The sequence below is a fragment of the Coturnix japonica genome, linkage group LGE22C19W28_E50C23 (genome assembly GCF_001577835.2).
Source record: "Coturnix japonica isolate 7356 linkage group LGE22C19W28_E50C23, Coturnix japonica 2.1, whole genome shotgun sequence".
In the NCBI taxonomy this organism is placed as follows: domain Eukaryota; kingdom Metazoa; phylum Chordata; class Aves; order Galliformes; family Phasianidae; genus Coturnix; species Coturnix japonica.
In genome coordinates, this window is record NC_029544.1 from 1,333,744 (window position 1) to 1,355,812 (window position 22,069).

General features: G+C 50.8%; 2 protein-coding genes across 2 annotated transcripts; one reads left to right on the forward strand and one right to left on the reverse strand.

Moving 5' to 3' along the window:
* The first annotated feature begins 3,899 nt into the window (after nucleotides 1-3,899).
* LOC107325820 (glucagon-like) lies at nucleotides 3,900-6,465 on the forward strand. Its single transcript, XM_015887011.2, has 4 exons — nucleotides 3,900-3,972; nucleotides 4,459-4,567; nucleotides 5,253-5,387; nucleotides 6,005-6,465. The coding sequence occupies exons 2-4, from the start codon at nucleotides 4,467-4,469 to the stop codon at nucleotides 6,012-6,014; spliced, it is 246 nt and encodes an 81-aa protein (XP_015742497.1). The 5' UTR covers nucleotides 3,900-3,972; nucleotides 4,459-4,466; the 3' UTR covers nucleotides 6,015-6,465.
* A 267-nt stretch (nucleotides 6,466-6,732) lies between these two features.
* Nucleotides 6,733-21,997, reverse strand: SLC4A8 (solute carrier family 4 member 8). Its single transcript, XM_015887012.2, is given in 25 exon segments — nucleotides 6,733-8,620; nucleotides 8,783-8,894; nucleotides 9,085-9,185; nucleotides 9,597-9,734; nucleotides 9,939-10,112; nucleotides 10,385-10,453; nucleotides 10,852-11,103; nucleotides 11,353-11,514; nucleotides 11,661-11,774; nucleotides 12,309-12,470; nucleotides 13,201-13,306; nucleotides 13,398-13,643; nucleotides 13,997-14,130; nucleotides 14,374-14,548; nucleotides 14,877-14,968; nucleotides 15,053-15,199; nucleotides 15,641-15,728; nucleotides 15,946-16,103; nucleotides 16,220-16,308; nucleotides 16,472-16,624; nucleotides 17,519-17,679; nucleotides 17,751-17,886; nucleotides 18,173-18,307; nucleotides 18,619-18,700; nucleotides 21,849-21,997. Coding segments are annotated over 24 exon segments (3,207 nt in total). The 5' UTR covers nucleotides 21,894-21,997; the 3' UTR covers nucleotides 6,733-8,620; nucleotides 8,783-8,806.
* Nucleotides 21,998-22,069: the final 72 nt, after the last annotated feature.

A 22,069-nucleotide genomic window follows, 5' to 3' on the forward strand; every position in this document is an offset into this window, starting at 1 on the left:
CCTATTTGTCTTCAGAGGGCTGGAGGTGACTGGGGATGGATTCTGAGCCAAGCCCAATTCAGTGCATAGGGGTATCATAGGGGATGGAGGGGACCTATGGAGACTGCTGAGGCCCAAACTCTCCCCTTGAAGATCCTTGGTTGCTTTGAACTGGGAAGCCCAGAACTGGACTTAGTATTGCAGACGTAGCCTCCCCAGGGCAGAACAGAGGGGGAAGATCCAATGGCTCCATTCAAACATACCTTTGTCTTTTCAAGTTTACTTGCAAACGTGTTGTTGTGGACTTGGAAAAGTGCTGGCTCAGGGCTGGCTCAGAACAACAAGGTAGTTTATCAGTGGCAGTGGTACCATCACGTCCCCATCCCTACAGGACCTCCACCCGCCCCACGTTTCGTGTTGGTTTTATCTTGCAGTCAGCATATCAGGCTCCCTGGTGTTTGCTAACAGCTAAGGTCGCAGGTCACATTGCTTAGGGAACTATCATGGAATGGATTATCCACTGCATTCCACCCTGGAGGTTTACCTGATGTTAAGAGGTGGATGTACATATAAGTCACCTCCAGTAAATACTCCTAGACATCACAGGAGTAACCTCATTGAATCCTTAAGGCTGGATAAGACCATTAAGATGGTCCATTCTGTGCTCATAGAGAAAGGAGAGCTCAGAAATTCTGCTTATCCGAAGCAACACTGATATTGGTGCAGGTAAACTTTGCAAGCAGACAAACCTCCAGTCTGCAGGGCAAGGAGATGGAGCTCTGAGTCCTACAGCTGGAGCAGGATGCGGCTCCATGAGTTTATCACTCTGCATCCCCTGGGGTGGATTGAAAGCCACAGCCAAACAGCCCTGGCTGAGCAAACACAGCTTCCCTATCTAAACAAGCAAGTGAATCTCGAGGCATAATTTGTCATCTAATTGCACCCACACACCCAGGATTAATTGTTACATTTGAATGCGAAGAAGTTTTGATTTATGGCAAGATCAGGTTTAATCAGCTGGTTAGCAGAGGAGGCTGCCAAGCTGGAAGCAAACAGCAACAGGAGGACTTCAGGAGGTGTATTTTTGCAAAGCTGAAGGGTTATTGGATCACACACAGCCCGTCAGGGGCACATAGAGACCAAAAGAGTGAAATTAAAGCCAATGGTGCATTTGTTACCGACTCCACTGTGGACTTTTTAAACTGTGCACAAAGGTAAACTCCTCTCGTTAGCTTATATAAGATTTTGATAACATTATGGACAGAAATAGCAAGCCGGTAAGAGGAGGCTGCCAAAGTTTTCCACATATCAAAGCCATTAACCACCACCTCTCTGCCTCAGATAACAAAGTGGAATTAAACAAGAACCTGCAGCCCTAAAGTGGGATTTTGGCTGCAGGCACACAGCTGACGCAATGAGCCAAACCCCATAGACTCACAGCCATGGGAGCACCCAGCCCGTGTGCTTTGCACCTCCAAATGCAACAGGGAAGCACTATAGTGCCCACTATAATGCATGGATTCACACAGTAGTGAGGACAGATTCTGGGTTCTGCCCCCAAAAACATGCATGTAGGTGAAAAAGAGGCAGCAAAATAAGCCAGGATCCACAGGGGCTGCCAACATAACTCGCTGGGAACACAGAGTATCTTTTTTAATGGCTTTCCTTTTGCTTTTAAAGAACACCTGCAAAGGAATACAGGGGGAAAAGTCCAAACCACGCTGAAACTGAAACCGTGCCCTCGGGGTCACCCTGAAGGAGATGTTTCAGGTGAAAGCACTGACCCAAGGAGGTCTTTCTGTGCTCTGTTATGCCTTGGCAGCAGCAAGCTCTGACAGATGGGTATAAAATTGCCTCTAATTGTGGCTTGGGGGGGGGGAGGCCAACAGCACCTTCAGCCACAGGGGCAGGGAGAGCACAGAAGCTGATTCATGGGGCTCTGTGCTGCGGGGTGGGGGCTGCACAGGGATGGGATTCCCATTCCCTGCTCTCTTCAGTGGGGTTGGACCCGACATGCTCCCCACGGAGCTGTGTGGAATGGCAGAGGATCCAAGAAGGTGAAGTCTCAGCCTTTCTTCTTTCTTAATCAGAGTAAATCCCTCCAGAACTAAACCACCACTCAGTTTGTGCCCGCAGCTGCAGGATGGGATGGTTTGTTATTTTTCAGGTGCCTTCGTGGTTGCCTTCAAGCTTTTGCAAGGGATGCCATCCTCATCACATCACTCCAGGCAGGGAATCCAAGCCCCAGTGTGATGTTCAGAAGGTCTTTGCTGCACTTTAAGCCTAAACTCATTTTGTTTCTGCCCTTATTTTGGACAACCCTATATGACCGTGTCCCACTGTTCCCATTGGGTCCCCAGGGCTGATCCTGCTTTTCCCATAGATGCAGATAGCAAAGCTGGTAGATCAATCATATACTCAGCCCTGGGGGATCTTAATGGGAAAATGCCCTTCTTTAGAGGATGGATGAGTTGATCCAAGCACTGATGAAGCTGAGGTGTGACCCAGGAGTTTCCCCAACCCTATTTCCTTGCAGGGAGGGTGCAGCAAACAGGGTAAGAGTGTTCTTTGGGGCTCAGGGAGGCAGAGGAAGGGCAGGTACACAAAGGGCAGGCAGACAGAGGCTGCCACCTGCTGCCCATAAGAACCTCTTCAAGTCCCAAAAAGGTGCAAAATCCAGATCTGGGTGTGTAAGTTAACCCACAGGTCTGTGCCCCATCAGTGCCATCATCCAGAATGGGAGAGACACTAATTGATGGGGTGAGGATGCTTGGAAAGGGAAGACTCTCATAGGAGTTGGACTCAGTGATCCTTATATGTCCCTTCCAAGCTGAGACTTCCCATTAACGCATCCCAAAGGGCCAAAGAAAATCACCTGGGGAAAGGAGAGAAAGAGTCCCATGGGACACATCACCCTGATGCCTGGAATCCCTATAGAGAAAACCAAGGAACACCATGGAAGCGTTGCATGGACTGAGCTGGATTTCTATGCACTGCTTCAGAGGGGCACCACAAACAGTGGCACTGAGAGCTAATTTGGTGGCATTAATAAATATTCCATCCGAGTGATGGGTGGGGACATCTGGACCTCTCCTCTGAAGGCTGAGCTAATTAATCTCCTACCTTTCTCCTCTGATGTCAGGCTTCCTCGTAAGGCCATCGTTGGCCCTAATTAAAAGGCTCTTCAAGCTGAGTGTCCCCTGAACACCAGCCGTAGTTTGACAGTGACAATAATTACAGAAATCTCTTTGGTGGAATAATAATAACTACCCAACAGTGAGAAGAAAGGTCCCAGGGGAGAGACAGTGGGGATTAGAGCCTTCATCCCCTGGTGGTGCTGGGTGAGGGAGAAGTATGGCCCATCTCCCTCAGGCTTGCTGTACTCTGCACCTGTGAAATGGGCATTTGGGCTGAAATGGGCACATTCATTTTTTACTTTTCCATTCTCCTTTTTGCTTTTTCTCCTTTCATTTTTAATGTTTCCAACTCACACCAAAGGTGTTTGGAAGGGCAGCCCTGAGGGCACAGGAATCACCTCCCTGTGCATGATGAGCTGTGGCAATGGGGACTGTCTCACCTGGAAACCCATTGGTCACTCCTTTGGTCCATGCTATATAAGGAAATAAATAAGAAGAAAAAAAATAAGAAAGAAATTCAAAAAGAAAAGAAAAAGAAATGAAAAAAAAAAAAAAAAGAGAAGAATAGGGGAAAAAAAGCAAAAAAAAAAAAAACCCAAACCAACTCATTGCTGAAGGCGTAAGCTGAAAAATATGGCAACAACTATATTTTTGCAATGGCCCCTCTTAAAAAAATCCTGTAATGATTCATAATGACCCATCCAACTAAAAAGAGGAGCACCGATGACCTACCTGTCAGCTTTTAGCATCCTGCTAACAAGCTTAAAAGCACCGGGAAGGAGTAGAGTTGAGCCACAACCAGCGAAGGAGGGAAATAGGATCTTGCTTTTAGGGGAGCGGTTGTCCTCGCAGGAAGGTAAGTTCCTTTGGCTCCCTTCTACCCTACCCATCTCAGAAATTAAAGTAATGAGGCTGCCTGATGATAGACCAAATATCTAATTTTCTGCAAACGAAGGGTGGGGGGTGTTGGTGTTTTAAGCCATCTGAGCTATGCAGCCCCGTTAGGAAATGTAGAACTCTAATTAACCAACTCTTTGGAACGCGGCTTCTCTGAGCAGCTAATGGTGAGGAAAGTCCCACAGTGATGAGTGTGAGGCAGGAATGTTGCTCCTGGACAGAAAGGGGGGGGCTGGCAATAAAGTTTGTAGGCATGAATTATGTCTTTGGATTGTACAGACCCCGTGTGCTGACGGATAGCAGTGGGAATGGGTTTTCAGTTGTGCACCCACCATGATGCTGCCGGCGCTCATGGAAGGGATCTCTCTCTTTGCACATCCATGCTGGGAGGGTTGCAGGGGGGTCCATGGCAATGGCAAGCTGTACTTTTCTATCTGAATTCCAGGAGGACAAATGAAGCTCATCCGCTGGCTGTACCTCTCCGGGCTGGTGTTGGCTGTGCTGATCCCTGCGGCGTGGCAGGTGGCTCCCAGGGACACGGGGGATGCTCTCAGGTATGGCACTGGGTGGTTGGCTGCGTGCGGTGGCTGCAGGCTGAGAGCTGAGCCCCTGGCTGTTGAGATGTGTCTGATTCCTTTGGATTCATCCATTCTGCCAGCCCACACACTGCCACGTCCCACAGGGGTTTCATGGTGCCCAGACCCAATGGCTCTGTTGGGTGCCTCTCTGCTGAGTGCCTCTCTCTGTTCCATCCCTATGGGGACAAAGGGAACTGCCCCCCCCGAGGCTGAAGGCAGCATGTGTCAGGAGCTGTTAGATATGGCAGGACACTGCAAAGAGCAGAGATCCCTGCTGCATGGGGAGGTGCAGACACTGAGAGCGGAGCTGAGTCCATCTCCACACTGTACTGGTGGGAAACCTGTGGTCTCTGTGCCTGGAACTGGGGGCCCTTCTGCTCCCCATCTGACAGCAGCAGTGATGAGATCCCTGGGGCTGAAGGTGTCTATAAACCTGAAGCCAAGTGAGGTCCAGGGCACAGAACAGGACTTCACACGCATTTAAAGGGACAGTGCTGGCAAGGCTTGTCAGATCCCCATCGTTATTTTTATGTGTTCTTACAGATTTTCTGGACACTGTTCCATGCATTGCAGCATTTTGCAGCCTCCTGCAGCGCAGGCACAGGAACCCTTCTGTTTCATGTGCATTAATCCCTGCATTTTGCCCCATTTTTGCCATCAGATGGCCCTCGTACGAAGCCCCATCCAACACAAAGAGGCACTCGGAGGGCACCTTCACCAGCGACTTCACTCGTTACCTGGACAAGATGAAGGCCAAGGACTTTGTGCACTGGCTCATCAACACCAAGCGTTACAGGTAGGGGGGGCAGGGGAGCAGGATGATGCTATCAGCCACATATCTGTGGGTACAGTTGGGTTTCTGGCTACACACCCTCCTTCATCCCATTTCCAGGGGCAATGAAAAGCATTTTATGAAGTCCCCAACACATCCCCATTGGAGCATCCTCATACTGTGGCCTCTATGGCCATTGTTTTATTTCCACAGCTCCACCAAGAGGTACATGAGGGAGGAGCCCCACAGTGTCCCCTTCCTGGCCGTGCTGCCAGCAGTGTAAGTCCCAAAAAAGCCCAAAAAAGGGTCATTTCAAAGTGCATCCACATATTGGGTGCGTTGGGTGCAATCAGCACATCCTTGCACCACCTTTTTGCTCTCATGTGGGTTTTATCTATTTGCAATAGAGGACAATGAGGAAAGCGAAGCAGCTTCAGGTGGGGGGTTAAATAGTTTATAAAATCAAAGAATGATGGAATTATTAAGGTCAGAAAAGACCACTGAGGGCCATCATTTCAGTCCAACCATCATCAATGGGTAGATTTTCACTCTGTGTTTGGGTGAGTTTCTGCTCTGTTAAACTGGTGCTCAGCTGCCATATTTATTTATTATTATTGTTATTATTATTTCCTTTTTTAAAGGTACAATTAAACAGCAATCCCAGGCTTTCCAGCATCCACACATGGCTGTTGGACCCCTGCATCACCAGCAGCAATCAGACCCTCTGCAGAAGGACTGATCCATGAAACAACTGCACGAACCTGCACGGTGTTTCCCATTCCCCTGCTGAAATCAGCGCTGCAACTCAGCATCCCTGCCCAATTTAATTCCTCTGTACCCTTTCCTGCAGTGCTGCCCTCCCTAAATGTGGTTCTGGGGGCTCCCACCCACCCACCCCAGCACCCCATGGGGATCCTGCATGCTGCTGCCTGACGGCTTTGGGAGAACTAAGCTCTGACCAGGGGATGGTTCAGGTGCCCCTTTTCTCTCCAAATTCCTCCAGTTTTAGGTAGATGGTAATCAGGATGCGCCCGCCTGACCCCCCTGAGTATCCCATCTGCTCAGACCTATGGCTCTACGATTAAATAAAGGAGTCTATGAACATATTTGGTTTAATTCTGCCCTGTTTGTGTTGAAAATGGTACCAAAAGAAAACTTCACGTGACGGAGGGACTGCTCTCCCAGCTCTCAAAAAGGAACACCCCAATGATATCACACCTTTCCCACCAGCACACAGAGCCCAAGGGGGATGAATTGTCCCCATATCAGTGCTGCTCACTCCCCCGCCTGTCTATAACACCCATAAACAGGAACACCTCCAGTCCTCTCCACCAGCACCACGGCCCTTCGAAAGACACCAGAGCAGCACTGAGACACAAACAGATTTTATTGGGTTATTTTCCCATCGTGGTCAATGAACGACAGAGAAAACCCACAGCAGATGGGGCTGAGATGGTGGAACACGCCAACAGCAGCAACAATTCAAGACAGGAACCACGAGACAGCAGCATGGAGTCGTATTTGGGTATTTGGGTTCCACAGAACGAGCCCTAAAATTAACCAAATTCTTTAAAAAATATATAAATCAAAATTTAGAACTGGGAGACCACACAGCTTTGGTCGGATGCTTTCTTTCCCTCCCCATTTTATTTACAACACTGAGAGTTTCCAAACTAGATCATCTCTTGCAACAAAAATAAATTCATTTCGGTATCGCAGGAGCAAAAATAATTCAGTCTCTATTTCTACATGTAGAATGGCAAGAAGGGAGAACACAGTGGGAGAAAACAGAAGTGCCAGCACCAAACTTATTACCCTCTTACTTTCCTCCCACCCTTCTTCACTTAGGGCTCTCCATAGGATTCGTTTGGGATCCTGTTATTATCCTATGGGAGAGGGGAGCTTTGCTTTGTGCATTGCTGGCAGTGAGCCTTCCTCTTCCTCCTCCTCCTCCTCCTCCTCCTCCTTGCACCCCCAGTGCTTCCAAAGCCCTCTAATATAACAGAGCTGCCTTTGTGCTTGGCCCCAGGAGCTGGTTTAAGGCATCAGAGATAAGGGTGACCCTCAGCACCCATCCTGCACTGGGGGAATGAAGTTTGCTGCCAACTGGACCAACGTGGCATGATGCAAGGAAGTGATTTTAATCCCATGCTGATTCCTTTGGATGCTTTTGGGATGCTCCCTACCCCCTACATGGAAATATCAAATCGTCCCCAAATCATAATGGTTGGAAAAGGCTTTTTGTTTGGGAGGGGAGGGGCAGGAAAATTAAAATGAGCAGAGCTTCCTGGGGATGTAAAAGCAAGGAAAGCAATGGATGTGGCTGGCTGCTCCTGTGACCATATGGTTCATTCAAAGCAGTGGGTTTTAAGAGTTTCCTTCTATCAGCTTACAGCCAGGGACAAGAAGGTGGCATTTCTGCCCCTTAGAATCAAAGCACCATAATTTGGGTTGGATGAGTCCTGAAAAATCATAGATCCTCAGAACGGTTGGGTTGGAAGGGACCTCAAAGGTCACGGAACCATAAGATGGTTGGGTTGGAAAGGATCTTAAAGGCGATGGAATCAAAGGAATACTGTGTTGGAAGGGACCTCAAAGATGATAGAACCATGGGACTGTTTAGTTGGAAGGGTACTTAAAGATCACTCATTTCCAATCCCTTCTGTGGACACAAAGCAAAGAAAATGATGGCAAAACTGGAACAAACACTTCTCCTTTCTCTCTGCATCCCTCCCACACCAGTAGAGATATAGAAGGGAAGAGCAAATCCAAGCAAGGACCCCAAACCAAACCAGAACTCTGGCAGTGACGAAGAAGAAAGTGGAGAATGCATCAAATATAACAGAAAATTACTGTGTACATTCAGAGTTTATATTTGGACAGAAAAGGGGAAATTGGGGGGGGGAGATTAGATATAAAAAACAAAACTAGATAGCACTGAATGACCAAGCGGTAGCTGCCCCTCTACCACCACAGACCGCGACGACACGCGCACACACACACGTACACACGGAGGCTGAGCAACACCGAGCTCCCACTGACAGCGAGGTGCACCTCAGATTGCTGGTCTAGAGATACTGAATGCCTGAAGCACACCGAGGATAACTTGAATGGCTTTAATGGGAATCCTGCTACTTGGAGGAGAGAACCAGGGAGGGTGCGTGTTTGCTTCCTCCACCCAACACAGCTGCTCTGGCTCATCCCTGAGTCACGTTCTTGCTCCTCTCCTTCAAAGCCAAGATCCCTAAAGAGGACGACTGAGGGGAAAATAAGGAAAAAGAGAGAAATACAGAATCATTGCAGTTGGAGAAAACCTCTAAAATCACCCACCCTCATATCTAAACCTCCCCTGGTGCTTGGGGAGGATGAGCTCTTTGGCTCTGTGGCTTGCAGAGCAGCATGGTCACATTCACCATTACCTTTTACCTTTTTCCTCCTCAGATTCAGAGTTTTTCTGCATTCATGGTGAGAGACTTCCAAACAGTTGTCTTTGACATTTCATCTGAGATGTTGATCTCAGAAGGGTCAGCTCTGCAATCACAGAATCAATTAATACAGTTGCGAAAGACCTCATGATTCGTCAATTCCAACCATCGACCCACCCTCACCCAGCCCACTCACCATGTCCCTTAATAGAATCATAGAGATTAAGGTCGCAAATGGCCTATAGGATCATCCAGTCCAACCCCAACACATCCCAACATGCATGGTAGGGCTTTACCTGTCCTTGCTGTTCTGCTTGGGGACACCCATGTAGCTCGTCTTCCCTAGGTTCAGCTGGACTGAGTTTGCAGCAGCAGCTTCCATCATCTGCTGAGACTCCTGTAGCAGAGGGGCAGATCAACCTCCTGTCTTTGAGCAAAAAACCCCACACAGCCATTGCATGCTGCCCCTCCTGGTCCTCAGCAGCTTTAGCACTGATGGAGCAGGAAGAAAACCTTTCACTCCAGATGTTTCAGGGGTTAAAAGACCCATTATGAGCAAATCTTTCCAATAATAATGATAAAAATGACAACAGTAGTAAAACAACTTTCTTTTAGAAGGCATTTTGATAATGTATGATTGCTCAACAGCTAAGCTTACTGGATGTCTGTTTGAGTGATAATTTAGGGTAAAAAAAAATGGTTATGAAGTGGGATCTGGGCCATTGGGATCTCCTTCTGTCTAATTCCAGTCTCCCCACACCATTTAATGATCGAAATCCCACAGCCCCCAGGCAACCAGCAGCATTACCTCATGTTCTTTGGCTTCATTTTTGGCATCATCCAACTTCTTCTTCCTGCTTTCTGGCATGAGGTCATCCAGCCAGCTGAGCTCTCGCTTTGAGAAGCAGAAATCCAGGACTTTCCGGACAAAAACAAGAGCCAAGACCTTCAGAAACAGAAACATGGGATGGTTGGGCTGGAAAGGGCCCTTCAAGGTCATAGAAAAATAAGATGGTTGGACTGGAAAGGCCCTTAGAGGTCACAGAACCATGGAATGGTTGAGTTGGAAGGGACCTTAAAGGGAAGCTATGTTGAGAACAGAGGCATGACTACACCCAGAGCTGCAAGCATCTTGTTGAGAGCCACCAACCATCATAGGGAAGACGATGGCCGCAGGGGACGCCTTGATGATCCAGAGCAGCACGAGGCAGGAGAGCTGAATCGCAGTGAAGAGATGCACTTTGCGCAGAGGCACGTGCCGCAGGTAGATGAAGTCAGGCTGGTGCTTGGCCGGCATCCCAAACAGCTTCAGGCGGTCAAAGAACTGCAAAACAACAAGGAGATGCCACTGTGGGGCTGCAGGGAATTAATTGGTGGCCTTACTGAGACCTGTAGGAGTTTATTGGAGTTTAAGAACCAAGAAGCTGGGCTTCATGACGCCTATGAGTTCATTCTATGATCCTGCATTTCCATCACTTGCATTTGCAGAGGCTTTTCCCTTTCCCCTGATACTCTCTACAAGAGCTTTTTTTCCCCCTTTTCCCAATAAGATGAAATATCAGGGAGCAAACACCTGCATGGCATCACAGTCCATACCTGGATTCCTTTGAGAGACGATACACCCATGTAGAGAAAGACTCCGTACAGCACAGGCATTGGTATGAACTGCAAAGGGAACGCTATCACTGTAAGTAAAGCCACTGTATTTTCAACTTTATCCTTTCATTCTGCATAAAGTTGCCCAAAGCCTTCCAGTTTCCACAGGGAATTTTATCCATGAGACATTTTGTGCATGCAAAATGCAGAACATTTGAGCCCCTAAACACCAGTGGGTCCAAAAGACACCCAAAGAAATGACGTGGCTTGCTGCCCTCATGTATGCCTAACTGGGGTCTGAAGGGCTGGGAAATGTAAGTGATGCCAGTTGCTATTATGGGTTGCACCTCAGTGTTTGGGATCACCTCCTGTTGCCCCTCAGACTTGGAGAAAGGGAACTAGGGACTATTTTTGTGCAATCCCCCCAAATCTTTGAGGCTGTTGGTTGCTTTGTGTTTTCCTCCTACCTTTAACACAGCGGTCAAGAAGACGGAGCAGCCCATGAGCACAAAGATCATGAGTCCCGTGACCCTCTGCTCTCGTATCCCCAAAAATCTGGGTTGTTCCCCTGGAGCTGAGGAGCCCGACTCCAGTTTGAGGCTGTTCACGTGGGTGATGGAGAGGACGGTCGCGGCCACAAACCAGGGCAGCCCCATCACCGAGCACACCCCGAGCATCACAGACACTATGAAGAGGTCCAGGTGGTACCCACAACCCTTCTGCAGAACAAGAAACAGAGCATCCCACAGCACAGGGGTAATGAGGCAAACTCACATCTTGCTCCAGCTCATGTCAACTCTTAGAAAATTTAAAGTAATTGGAAACAATTCCGGGTATGCTCAGGTTTGCACAAATTCTCCCATTAATGCAGAAGAGCATCCTGCCAAGCAGAGCTGAGTTGTCCCAAAATAACGTTTGCATTTTTTTGGGGGGGGTTGGGGGTGGATTCTCCTCTCACAACCCCTTACCTTCAGCTTGTGCTCCTTCCTGTTCACAATGACAGCTGTGATCTGCTGGTCCATGAAAATCAGGATGGTGCAGAGCAGAGCTGGGATGAATGCAGCCAACACCGTCCACCAGGGGTTGGGTCCTATGGGGTTCATGAGCCACCCACGGTCATCCCTGGTGGGCTGGGACAAAGCATCGGCATCAGCATCACCTGCCAGCTTGGATTTTCCCTTCTATCTCCACTTTGGAGCATTCCCAACACTCTGCATCACCCTCTGCCAGGGTGATGATCCCAGAAGCACAGGCATGGGGTGAAGCTCCCCATTACCTTGAACATATTGGGGACTTGGAGCTTTGGTGATGGTATCCCAATGAGGAAGTCAACGATCACCATGGTGACGATGGTGAGAAAAACAGCAAAGTCACTTATTGTAGAGCGGACCTGAGTGGGGGGGGCAAGAAATCAGTGCTGAAAGAAAGAGTCATGGCAAACACAGGAACAGCACGAGATGAAAAAGCTTAGGGATAGGAACAACATGAAGGCTGGTCAACAAAACCCCACCACTCTGAGGACATGAGCTGAATCCCTTGGTTAGAAACTGCTGCTGAGTTTGTCCCTGTGAGATCTGGCATCACATAGGAGAGAAAACAGCTTAATTAAGGGGAAAGGGATGTTTTGATTCTTTTTGGTTTAATTATTATTAAATATTTGGAAATAAACATCTGCCACTGCAGCCACTCTCACTGCTGAAATAGGCACTTTGTTTGTTCCCTATTGGTTCCCATCCAAACCAATGGAGATCCCATCCAAACCAATGGAGTTCCTATCCAAGCCAATTGAGATACCATCCAAGTCAATGGAAATCATGGCCTTCAAGGCTCTTCCATCAGCAGTTCTTGGCCCAGAGGTGGCAAATGCTCCAGTATTTGGGGCAATGAATGTGGGGCCTGCTGCTGGCCCCCACCTTCTACCTACTCTGGTTGGGAAGTAGCGGCTGGTTTTAAACATCTTCAATGAGCTTGAGAGGACAAAGGTGGAGAAGAAGAGGATGCAGGACCAGAAGAGGACATTGGGTGTGTAGGGGCCATCGTGTCCGCAGGCGGGTCCATGAAATTCTCCATGCAAATGTCGACATTCCTGGAGAAACAGCATGAGGACACAAGAGGTGCATGTGCTCAAAGGAAACATTGGGTGACTGGGGCAGGGTTGGGGGCTTTGTCCAAGAGCCATGACCTTGTGCCTGCTGCTGGCAGGGGATATTTATATCTGAGGAGCAGCGGGACCTTAATGAGTGACACATCAACAAAGGGGAGAGGTAAAAATGGGCTGTGATGGGGCACAGAGCCATGGCACGATCTCTGCTTGGACTGCATGCAGCCATGGCTGAAGGTATAGCAGGGGAATGAGACACCCAAAGGAGGTTCTGGAACCTCTTGGGGGCAGAGTAAAGGGAGAACAGGGAAGTAGGGCAGTGACCACCATGGCAGGAAAGGAGAGACAGAACATCAATCCCTGGGACACATCAGACACGCAGATGTGTGCACACTCAGACACTAAGACTTATGCATGTAGGTGCAGACAGCACTGACTAAGAACTAGCCCTGGAGTTACTGAGGACCAATTAAAGAACCAATTACCACCTTCAGGAATGAACTTAAGACCTCCAACTCCTCCAGTGCTCACTGACCTCACTCCCAGCCAGAAATATCATCCTGCAGCACAGCCTTGGGTGACAGCCATCACCACAGGGCTGGGAATGTGGTGCACTCCTTCCCAAGACCATGGGGTGGGAAGCACTGCACATCAGTTTGAAGCACAACATCACCCAAAGGGCTTTGGCACCACTTTGAAACCAATGGGCACTTACAGATACGGTGAGGTTTTCCCAGGCGATGGCTGCAGGGTTGACCTTGTTGCTCTGCCAAAAGTGCAGCGTTTCGTTGGTGGGATGAGTGGGAGCCTCACACTTACAGCTGGGAGGAGAGAACCAAGGGGAAGGGAAGGAGGAGCAATGGAGGTGCAACCCTAAGCACCCAATGGGGTGATTTAGGGGAAAAAACCCACTAGTAGAGGGTGAGGAAGTCCAGCTGGCTGTGCATGTGCACTGGGTAGGTCTCTCCCAGGTGGATGAGCTTCTCCAGAGCCTCGTAGATGAAGATGAAGCTGATGAGGGTGGAGAAGCCTTCCTCTGTGAAGCGGGTGATGTACTACACCAGGCAGCTGGCGTCCGTGGCCACCAGCACGATGCAGAGGAAGGCAGTCCACAGCCCGATGCACGTCCTCAGGGACAGGTAGGAGAGCGCATAGTCCCTGCGATGGGAGGGAAACCCAATGGGATTTCCTTCAGGGAAAATCCAGAGAGATGTAGGAACGTGCCAAGGAATGCACTTTGCATGTATTACAGACAGCCGCAGGGCTGTAGGGTGTGGGCACAGGGGTGGAGAGGCCAATTAGGTAATTAGCATTATTTAATAGTGATGGGGTGTTAATATCTCAGAGGCTAATTGAGGTCAGGTCTTTGAAGGGGAGCACATTGTGCTTGCCATAGAAGCCATCTCCAACCAACTCCAATCTTACAGCTACCATTAAGAAAAATAACAGGAAAACAACAAAAAAAAAGGCCTCTTCTCAGCCTTCAGGAGGCTCCGTGCAGCCAGACTTACTTGCAGAACTTGTAGAGGATCTTCTCAAACACAAGGATGGGGCCGGTGCTGCCAAGGATGGTGAGAGGTTGGCCAGAAAAGAGGGAATACACAACGCCAGTCATGGACGCACCCAGCAGCGACTCCATGGCGCTCTGCCCAGGGAAGAGAGGAGCAATTAAATCACATGGGTAAAGCATCCATGGATAAAAGCAAAGTGAGGAACCCTGTGAGGAAAGCATTGGTGTGAAAACATAAAGTGAAATTTGAAATTGAGACATAGAAACAGCAGTTAGAAATGTGGGGTCATCAAACTCAACTGCCAACCCATCAACACCCATCACCAAGCCATATCTCATTGTGCCACAGCCACACACCCCCCATCACCCCACACTCACTATGTGGCCATTAGTGGCCTCCCCCAGCAGCCCCCCGAAGGTGATGACAGGGGACATGCAGGCGCAGTAGAGGAAGAGGAAGGATGCCAGGCACTGCAGACTCAGCCCGTCCCGAAAGTCGCTCCAGAACCACGGTGCTTTCCGCTTGACATCCAGGATCAAACCTCCAAAAAGCCTGGAGGAGGGACAGGAAAACAGAGAGTTATGGCAGAACAGAGAACTCTGTGCAACCATGGGCACAGAGCAGCTTTCATAGCTAAAATCAGTGTTCTTCTCCCATTTCACACACAGAAAAAGCCTCTCCAGCAATGAAAAGGAGCAAACCTGGGACCCCATCATAGAATCATGGAACCATAAAACCACAATATGGCTCGGTTTGGAAGGGACCTCAAAGATCATAGAACCACAGAATGGTTCTCACTGCCCTCTGGGTAAAGACTTTCCACCCCACACCTCACCCAAATCTCCTGTTTTATTCTAAATAGGAATATTGAACCTCCCACCTTCCCGTCCGCTCCAGCTCAGGGCCGCAGTGTTTTTCAGGCTTTGTGTGAGAAGAACTGTCATCCATAGCTCCAGGCGTCTTCCTTTTTTTCTGTACAGACAGCAGTAAGACATAGAGATGGATTTATTTGTAAGCCTCCCACCCACCCCCTCACACATCCCTGTATGCACCCACCTGCGAAGGGACGTTTTTGGGGGGCTCGATGCGGATCGATGGGTCCCACTCTCCTGGTGGCAGCACCGTGACTTGGTCCAGGAACTCATCGATACCAGCAACCAGGTCATCCCGGTCCTTGGCTTTGTAGGCAACGTCATGAAAAACCTGCAGGTATGGGGGACAACTGGTCAAGGGGGACAATGTGACATCGGTGTCCCAATTGGTGCAATAAGCTCCCAGATAAATGTGAAAGGGAAAAAAATCTGTGTGTTGTGGGATTTGGGGTGATCTCCTCCCATCCTTTGGTCAGCTTAAAGAGGTTTCGTATGTTGGGGATTCTGGGGAGCAGGATGAGGTGCAGGATTGTCACCAGGGTGGGAATGTGGGATTGAATCATAGAATAATTAAGGTTAGAAAAGACCACTACGGTCACCCAGCCTAATTGTCAACTCATCTCCATCATGGCCACTATATGGGGCAATGAAGACCCCAAGTGTTGGCTTTAAGTGCAAAAAGAGGGTGGGTTATTTAGAGCTTCCAGCTCTCCAAATCTGCTTCCTTGCTACAGCCAAAAATGACCCCAAAATCTCTATTATCTCATCACACCTCATCCGTCATGAGCGTGGCCATGGACCTGCCGATCTCGTGGTACTGATGGGCTTTTCCTTCTGGTCCCAACAACACAAAGAGAAACCTGAGTGAGAAAGAGAGAAGAACAGGTCCTTGCTTAGGGAGTACCCAAAGAAATCCCAGCAGCACAACATGAGACCAGGGAGGTGGGTGATGGATTGGAGGTATAGGATGGGAGATGGGGGGAATGTGCTCCTGCTGGTCTCATTCCCTTGGGATGAATTGAGATGTTGGGTTTTGATGTTACTTTTAAAGGAGAACTTTGTGCTTTTCCTTCATACCTGGTTGGGATGGGGACTTCTGTCATGCCCGAGAGGAGGACGGCCGGGGTGAGGCGGGCGAAGGCCATGATGGGCTGCTGAAGGAAATCCAGCTCTCCCACCAGCACGTTGGCTGCTTCAGCCCCAGTGGGGATTTTCTTCATGAAGTGCAGCTCTGCCTGTGCACAACAAATAAAAGAATTGCCAGGCTTTTATCCCAAAGTAAAAGACCACAGTACTCTGCTGTAGATGCATTTGTAAGAGCAAAGCCAGCCCCAAAGCTACAGGATCTCACCTTGCTTAAATCCATGGGGCTGGTGTCCTGGCTCACCCCATTTTTAGCTTCTGTGGTGGTGGGAGAAGGATGGGGGATGAGCGTTTGGGCTGGGAGGAGAAAGACAGACTCAGAAAGACAGACAAGGAGCAATTGGGGCACATACCCTTGTGCAGGGCAAGTCCAATGGGGCCAGATCCTACAAGAACCTTCACCTGGTGTCAAACCCTACAGGAACCTTCACCCAGTGCTTGGCCCTATAGGACCCTTCACCTGGCTTGTCAGCAAAGGAGAGGACGATGGGGAGGAGGTTGTTTCTCTTCTTCTCATTCTGGTGGTGGTGCTTCTTGAGAAGAACCTCCCGGACCTTCTTCCTCGTGCTCTCATCAAACTCACTGGAGTGGCTCTGCTGGTCCAGGATCATATCTGAGGGTGGTAAAGGGACGTGAGAGGAGGAGAACCCCTGCAGAACCCAAGAGGAATGCAGCACAGCTCAGCATGGGCCCAGCTTTGTTCCAGGAGGTATTGTAATGCAATCGAGCTTCTGCAACAAAAGCAAGGATTTTCTTTCACTAAATAAACAGCATCAAAGTGCTGATTCATGGCTCAACTACAATTATTTCTCCTTCTAAATAATGTGATTTCCTCGCCTGGTCTGGTCTTTCAGTATCACTCCGCCTTTCTAACCAAATTATAAGCAACCCACAGCACAGACCTTCCCTGAGTCCCCTCCATCAAATGACTTCAATTTGCTGAGGAATGTGCTGAGAATGGCTGTGACTCCAGCTCCTCCTGAAAGGGCTGAATGGAGACCATCAGTCAACCATCCTTTCTCCAAAGCTGCTTTTCCAATTAACTCCTATTATCTTCCCCCTCCCCTCATCCCGAAACACATTGCCTGGTCATCTGCCAGATAGACTCTGCCTTCAAAAGTTCCCAAATCCTGAGTGTTAATGCAAAAGGGAATAATAAAGAATGCGAGGAAATAGCTGTTAATAACCAATTTATTTAACGAGGCTCAGCCCTTATGAAGGCTATGTTCATTTCTAAGAGGTTCAGCTCCATGCAAACTCCATGTTTCCATGAGCAGACTGCTGAGCCCTGATTGCAAACACCTTTATTGGATGGGAAATAATCTCTAAGTTATTTCTCCAGCCCCACAAATGGCTCTTAGAAGGGTCCCGTGTTGCAAGAAGACACTCAGCCTGATGCCAGGCCAAAGCAAACCCCAACAAACCTTTGTGACACAGAAGTGCAATGGGATTTCTGGCAGATAGGATGAGGTTTGCAGTGCAGTCCTACCCCAACACCGAGCGGTACCTGCGATCTCCTCGGTGCTGTTGGCACACAGATCCAGCAGCACTGTGCCTTTGATGATGCAGTTCCTCAGCTCAAAGAGGCTGTGCAAGGAGAGCGTGGCCACGTAGGGTTTGCTCCAGCGCTCGCCTCCATCTTCCACGTCCTCCTCAAACTTCAGCCACCTGCAGGCACCGCTCGGGGTCAGCCCCATGGCACCGCACACAGCCCTGCTGCAGGAGGAGCTGCCATTTACCTGGCTGTCTCCTTCCACTCTGCGTCCTCGCCCTCCTTCACACAGATCTCATCCAGTTCAGTGAACAGGTCGTGAGGGACGTGCTGCTCGTCCTCCTCGGCGCTGAGGATGAACTGCACCCTTTGGGACGGCGTGTCTGTGGGAGAAGCACAGACCCAAACATGCACCATGCTGGGACCAGGTCAGCCATAAGCATCCAGTAAAGGCAAAACTTGAGTTGGAAATGATCCCTAAGATCACCAAGTGCAACCATCAGCCCATCCCCACTATGCCTGATAACCACATCCCTAAAGTCCCACACTCCAGCTCTGCAAATAGAGACCCTTGCAATGCAGTTTTCACCCTAAACAGCAGCTCACCCACCCCACAGACCTCACCTATTGAACCCCCCTGCTCCAAAGCTCCTCATGCCCAGGACTCACATTGGCAGCCCTGCTCTTCGGGGGCTGCCTCCTTCACCCTCTCACGTTTCCGATGCTTCTGGCTGCGGGGTCGGTGGTGCCGGTGGCTCTGCCTCACCAGGGGCATCTGCACACCCACATACAGGGTCCGGTGTCCTGTGGCAGAGCAGGAGCTTATTAGAGGCAGTTAGTGCTGATCAACATCCAAAGGGGGAACCCAGGAGGATGGGGCTGGGATCTGCTTGGTGCTGCCAGGACAAGGTGCAGCCCAGAATGTTCTGTCTGAGCAGGGGGAGCCCAAAGGTTCTTTCCAGCCCCTTTTGCTCTGGGATTCACCCTGCCCTCCTCCATTAAAAGCAAAATAACATGAAAGGAAGCGTATTTCTTGGTTAGCAGGTACAGCAGGTGCTGCTATAGACCAACACAATCATTAAGGTGGGAAAAGACGATCCAGCCCAACCTCTCACCTTCCAGCTCCTCCTTCTCATAGTGGATATTGACAACGTTGCTCGTTCCTCCCTGGTCAACCACCGCCTCTTCATCGGGTCCCTGTTGGGCAAGGAGCAGGGTTACATTTTATTCTTGTATTCTTATAGAAATTGAGGCTGCCAGCATTTACTGCAAGAGAAGGCAGCATGTGTTGGACCCCCTCAAAGGCAAAACCCACATCCATGTTTCTGTAGCCCCTTGGTAGCTTTCTATAACAAACAGAGGCTGTGCATGCCCCATCCATCCCTGGAGGTGCTCAGAGACAGGCTGGATGGGGCCCTGGGCAGCCTGGGCTGGTATTAAATGTGGAGGTTGGCGGCCCTGCCTGTGTCACAGGTTGGGGGGATTGGAGCTTCATGATCCTTGAGGTCCCTTCCAACCCAAACCATTCCCTGATTCCATGAAGTAAATGAAGAGATTTCAAGAATAAGGGGAGAAATGCACTTTTCCGTGCCTGAAGATGCAGCACAGCTGTGTTGGATGGAGATACCTGCAGGGCTCGCTAGGTGGCACTTGGCCACAGGACATGGCCATCACCAGCTCCAAAAGCAGAGACCTACAGAACAGCTCCATCTCCAGCACTGAGGGGCACAGGTAGTGGGTGCCTTCCATGCAAGATGTGATTTTTCCCCTTGGAAAAGAGCTGATCCCTTCCTGGGCTGAGATACCATCGCTGCATCAGGAGATTGCCAAACTATCCCTTCACGAAGGAGGATGACAAAGGGCTGGGAGCTGTGAATTCCCATTCCCCACCCTCTGCTGACACCGCAGCCACCAGAAGGTCGTGGGCTGTTCAAACAGGTGACAATGGTGCACTTTTTGTTGGAGATTTGCACCCGAAATTGATGCAGCAGAAGTGCATCACCCCCAGGTCTGCGGTTATGTGTTGGAAGGGGGATCTCTCCACAATGCTGCTCTCTGGATTGATGCATTGGGGTTGACCTGATGCTCCCATGGCTAAAGCAGCTCTCATGGCTCATGTTTTCCCACCTCTGCCCCATTTTAGCAGCAAGGAGCCCTGGCCGTGCTACCTGCAGCCTCTCCACAAGGGTTTTCTCACGGGTGCTCCTCGACTCAGCCCCACGCTGGACATCGCGTTTGGGGGCAGATGGATCCTTTGGGTCCTGCATGGAGCCAGGATCCTCCGGGACATCTGAATAGATCCTGCAGCCCCCAGCAGAGCTGTCCCCACCAGGAGGAACCCAGTGACCCCCCCCATCCCAACCGCACAAACACGGGTGGGTTCTCCGGAATCAGAATTCATGGAGCATGGACACGGAAACTGGGAGATGCCCCCCAACACCATGTCCCCACCAGTATCATGGTCCCAGCAAAACGATGCTCCCACCAACACGATCTCCCCACCACCACGATGTCCCCACCAACACCTCCACCAGCCAACGGCCTCCAGCCCCTGGGGGCATTGGGTTCTGACCCCACACCCCACAAGAACTGAAGTCATGGCCAAAATACAGCTGGAATTCCATCAGGATGATGGATTTGGTTGAGCCAAAGGCAGCCGTGCCCAAAGCATTCCTGGTTGGAGCCCATCTGTTAACGGGGCTGAATAACGGAGTGGCTGAAGGTCATTTGGGCTTCATCCACATTTGAAAAGCAAGCGGCCTATTTCCAACCAGCAGAGCTTCCTTTCAGGTGAGGATACAGCAAAACAAAGCCCCGTGCAAAGGTTTCTCATCCCCATACCCTGCAGCTTTGTACCCTGCAGTGGTTAAAGCACTGCCCAGAGCCCTCATGGAACACAGGAATGGGGCATCCCTATGGGTGAGCACCTCCTGTCATCCCACAGCCCGACCTGACATCCCAATCTGAGCTCATCCCCATCTGAGCTCATCCCCCCCTGCAATGAACTCAGACCGGAGGTGAATTGCCGGCCCTGAAAGGTGAGGCAGCTGTAAGACAACACGGGGATGGAAGCTGACACCGAGCTCCGCCCGGAGCAAATCCCATCGGGATCCCAGCTCCAATCCCGCTGCTTCTCTATTATTTAGTGCTCGGTGCAACGGTAGCAAATGGATACGGGGGCACCTCCCTGTGCCAGACCCACTGTCTGACTGGGGTCTGAGCAGCCCATCCCCCTTGGAAGCCTCTTGTAATGGAGCCATCAAAGTAAATGGCCCTGAGACAACGCTCTGTCCCTGCTCCACGCTGCTGTTTGCTGAGCAAAAACTTTTATTTCCATGTTGCAATGGGGATTTGTGGGTGCCCTGCCTCGGTGCAGCTTCTCCAGTTAAGAAAGCACTGCATGAGCCCCATCCCCACTGTCCCATGGCTGCAGTGATGGGGTCTGTGAGGGTCCGTGAGCCAATGGGATGGGATTAATTGCACCCAAATGGAATTAATTAAGTCTGATGCCGGGGTTCTTATGGGATGAGGACAGCTACCCTCATTGGGGGTGCACGGTGTTCCATGCAGGGGGTCCCATGGGCTGCAGGGTCCCACAGAGGGTGTAGGGTCCAATGGAGGTATGCTGACCAATGGGGGGTGCAGGCTTCCCTGGAGTGCAGGGTCAAATGAATGGGGTTCTATGGTGTCAATGGGGTTTGATGGGTTGCATGGGGTCCCATGGGAGGTGCCAGGTCCCATGGGGTGCTGGGTCCCATGGATGCTCAGTAGATGGGTGCAGCAGGGCCAGATGATGCTAAAATGGGGGGGGAGCTCCCTGCTGCTCCCTGCTGCACCCGACCCCTCCCGGGACTGCATGTTGTGGGGCCCTTGTCCCCACTCTAATGGGCTGCGGCCACACAAAGGGGACACGTCCAGGTGTGGAGGGGGTGGGGGGCCCAGGGGGGTGCCACCAGCCGGGGACACCCTCCATATGCCCTTTGTGCCCCTCCCAGGCAGGCACCTTCCACCCCTCTTTGCATCCACCTCGTGCATCCCCCCGCCCCCCCCACCTCCACCCCTCGGCCCTACAGCTGCCTCCTTTCTGTCCCCCCATTTCAGAACCTGCCCCCCGCCCCCCCACACACTCATTCCTCATGCCTCATTGTACAGATGCTCTCCCCATCCCTCACAAACGCGTTGCACCCCCACTGCAGACCAATCGCAACCCCCTCTTTGCAGATACTTTGCCCCCAACCCAGCAGACCCCCTGCATGCCCCCCATCCTGCAGCTGGAAATGCCGCAGTGAGCAGCCACGGAGCATCCTCCGGCCGCACCGGGTACCCCTCCCCGTGCACCCCCCACCTGATAGCTGAGGATGCCATCGGGCTCCGTGCTGCCCGCGGGCATGGCTGGGCTGGGGGGGGGCCGGGCTCCCCCCGGGGCTCGGGGCCAGGGGGGGCCGCAGCCGCTCTGCACCCCGATCCGTTCACATCGGCTCCACCATCTCCAAAGCGGGGACAGACCCCGCCCAGGGCCGGGAGGGGGCGGGGGAAGGAGGCCGAGCCCGTTGGGGGGGGGGTGCA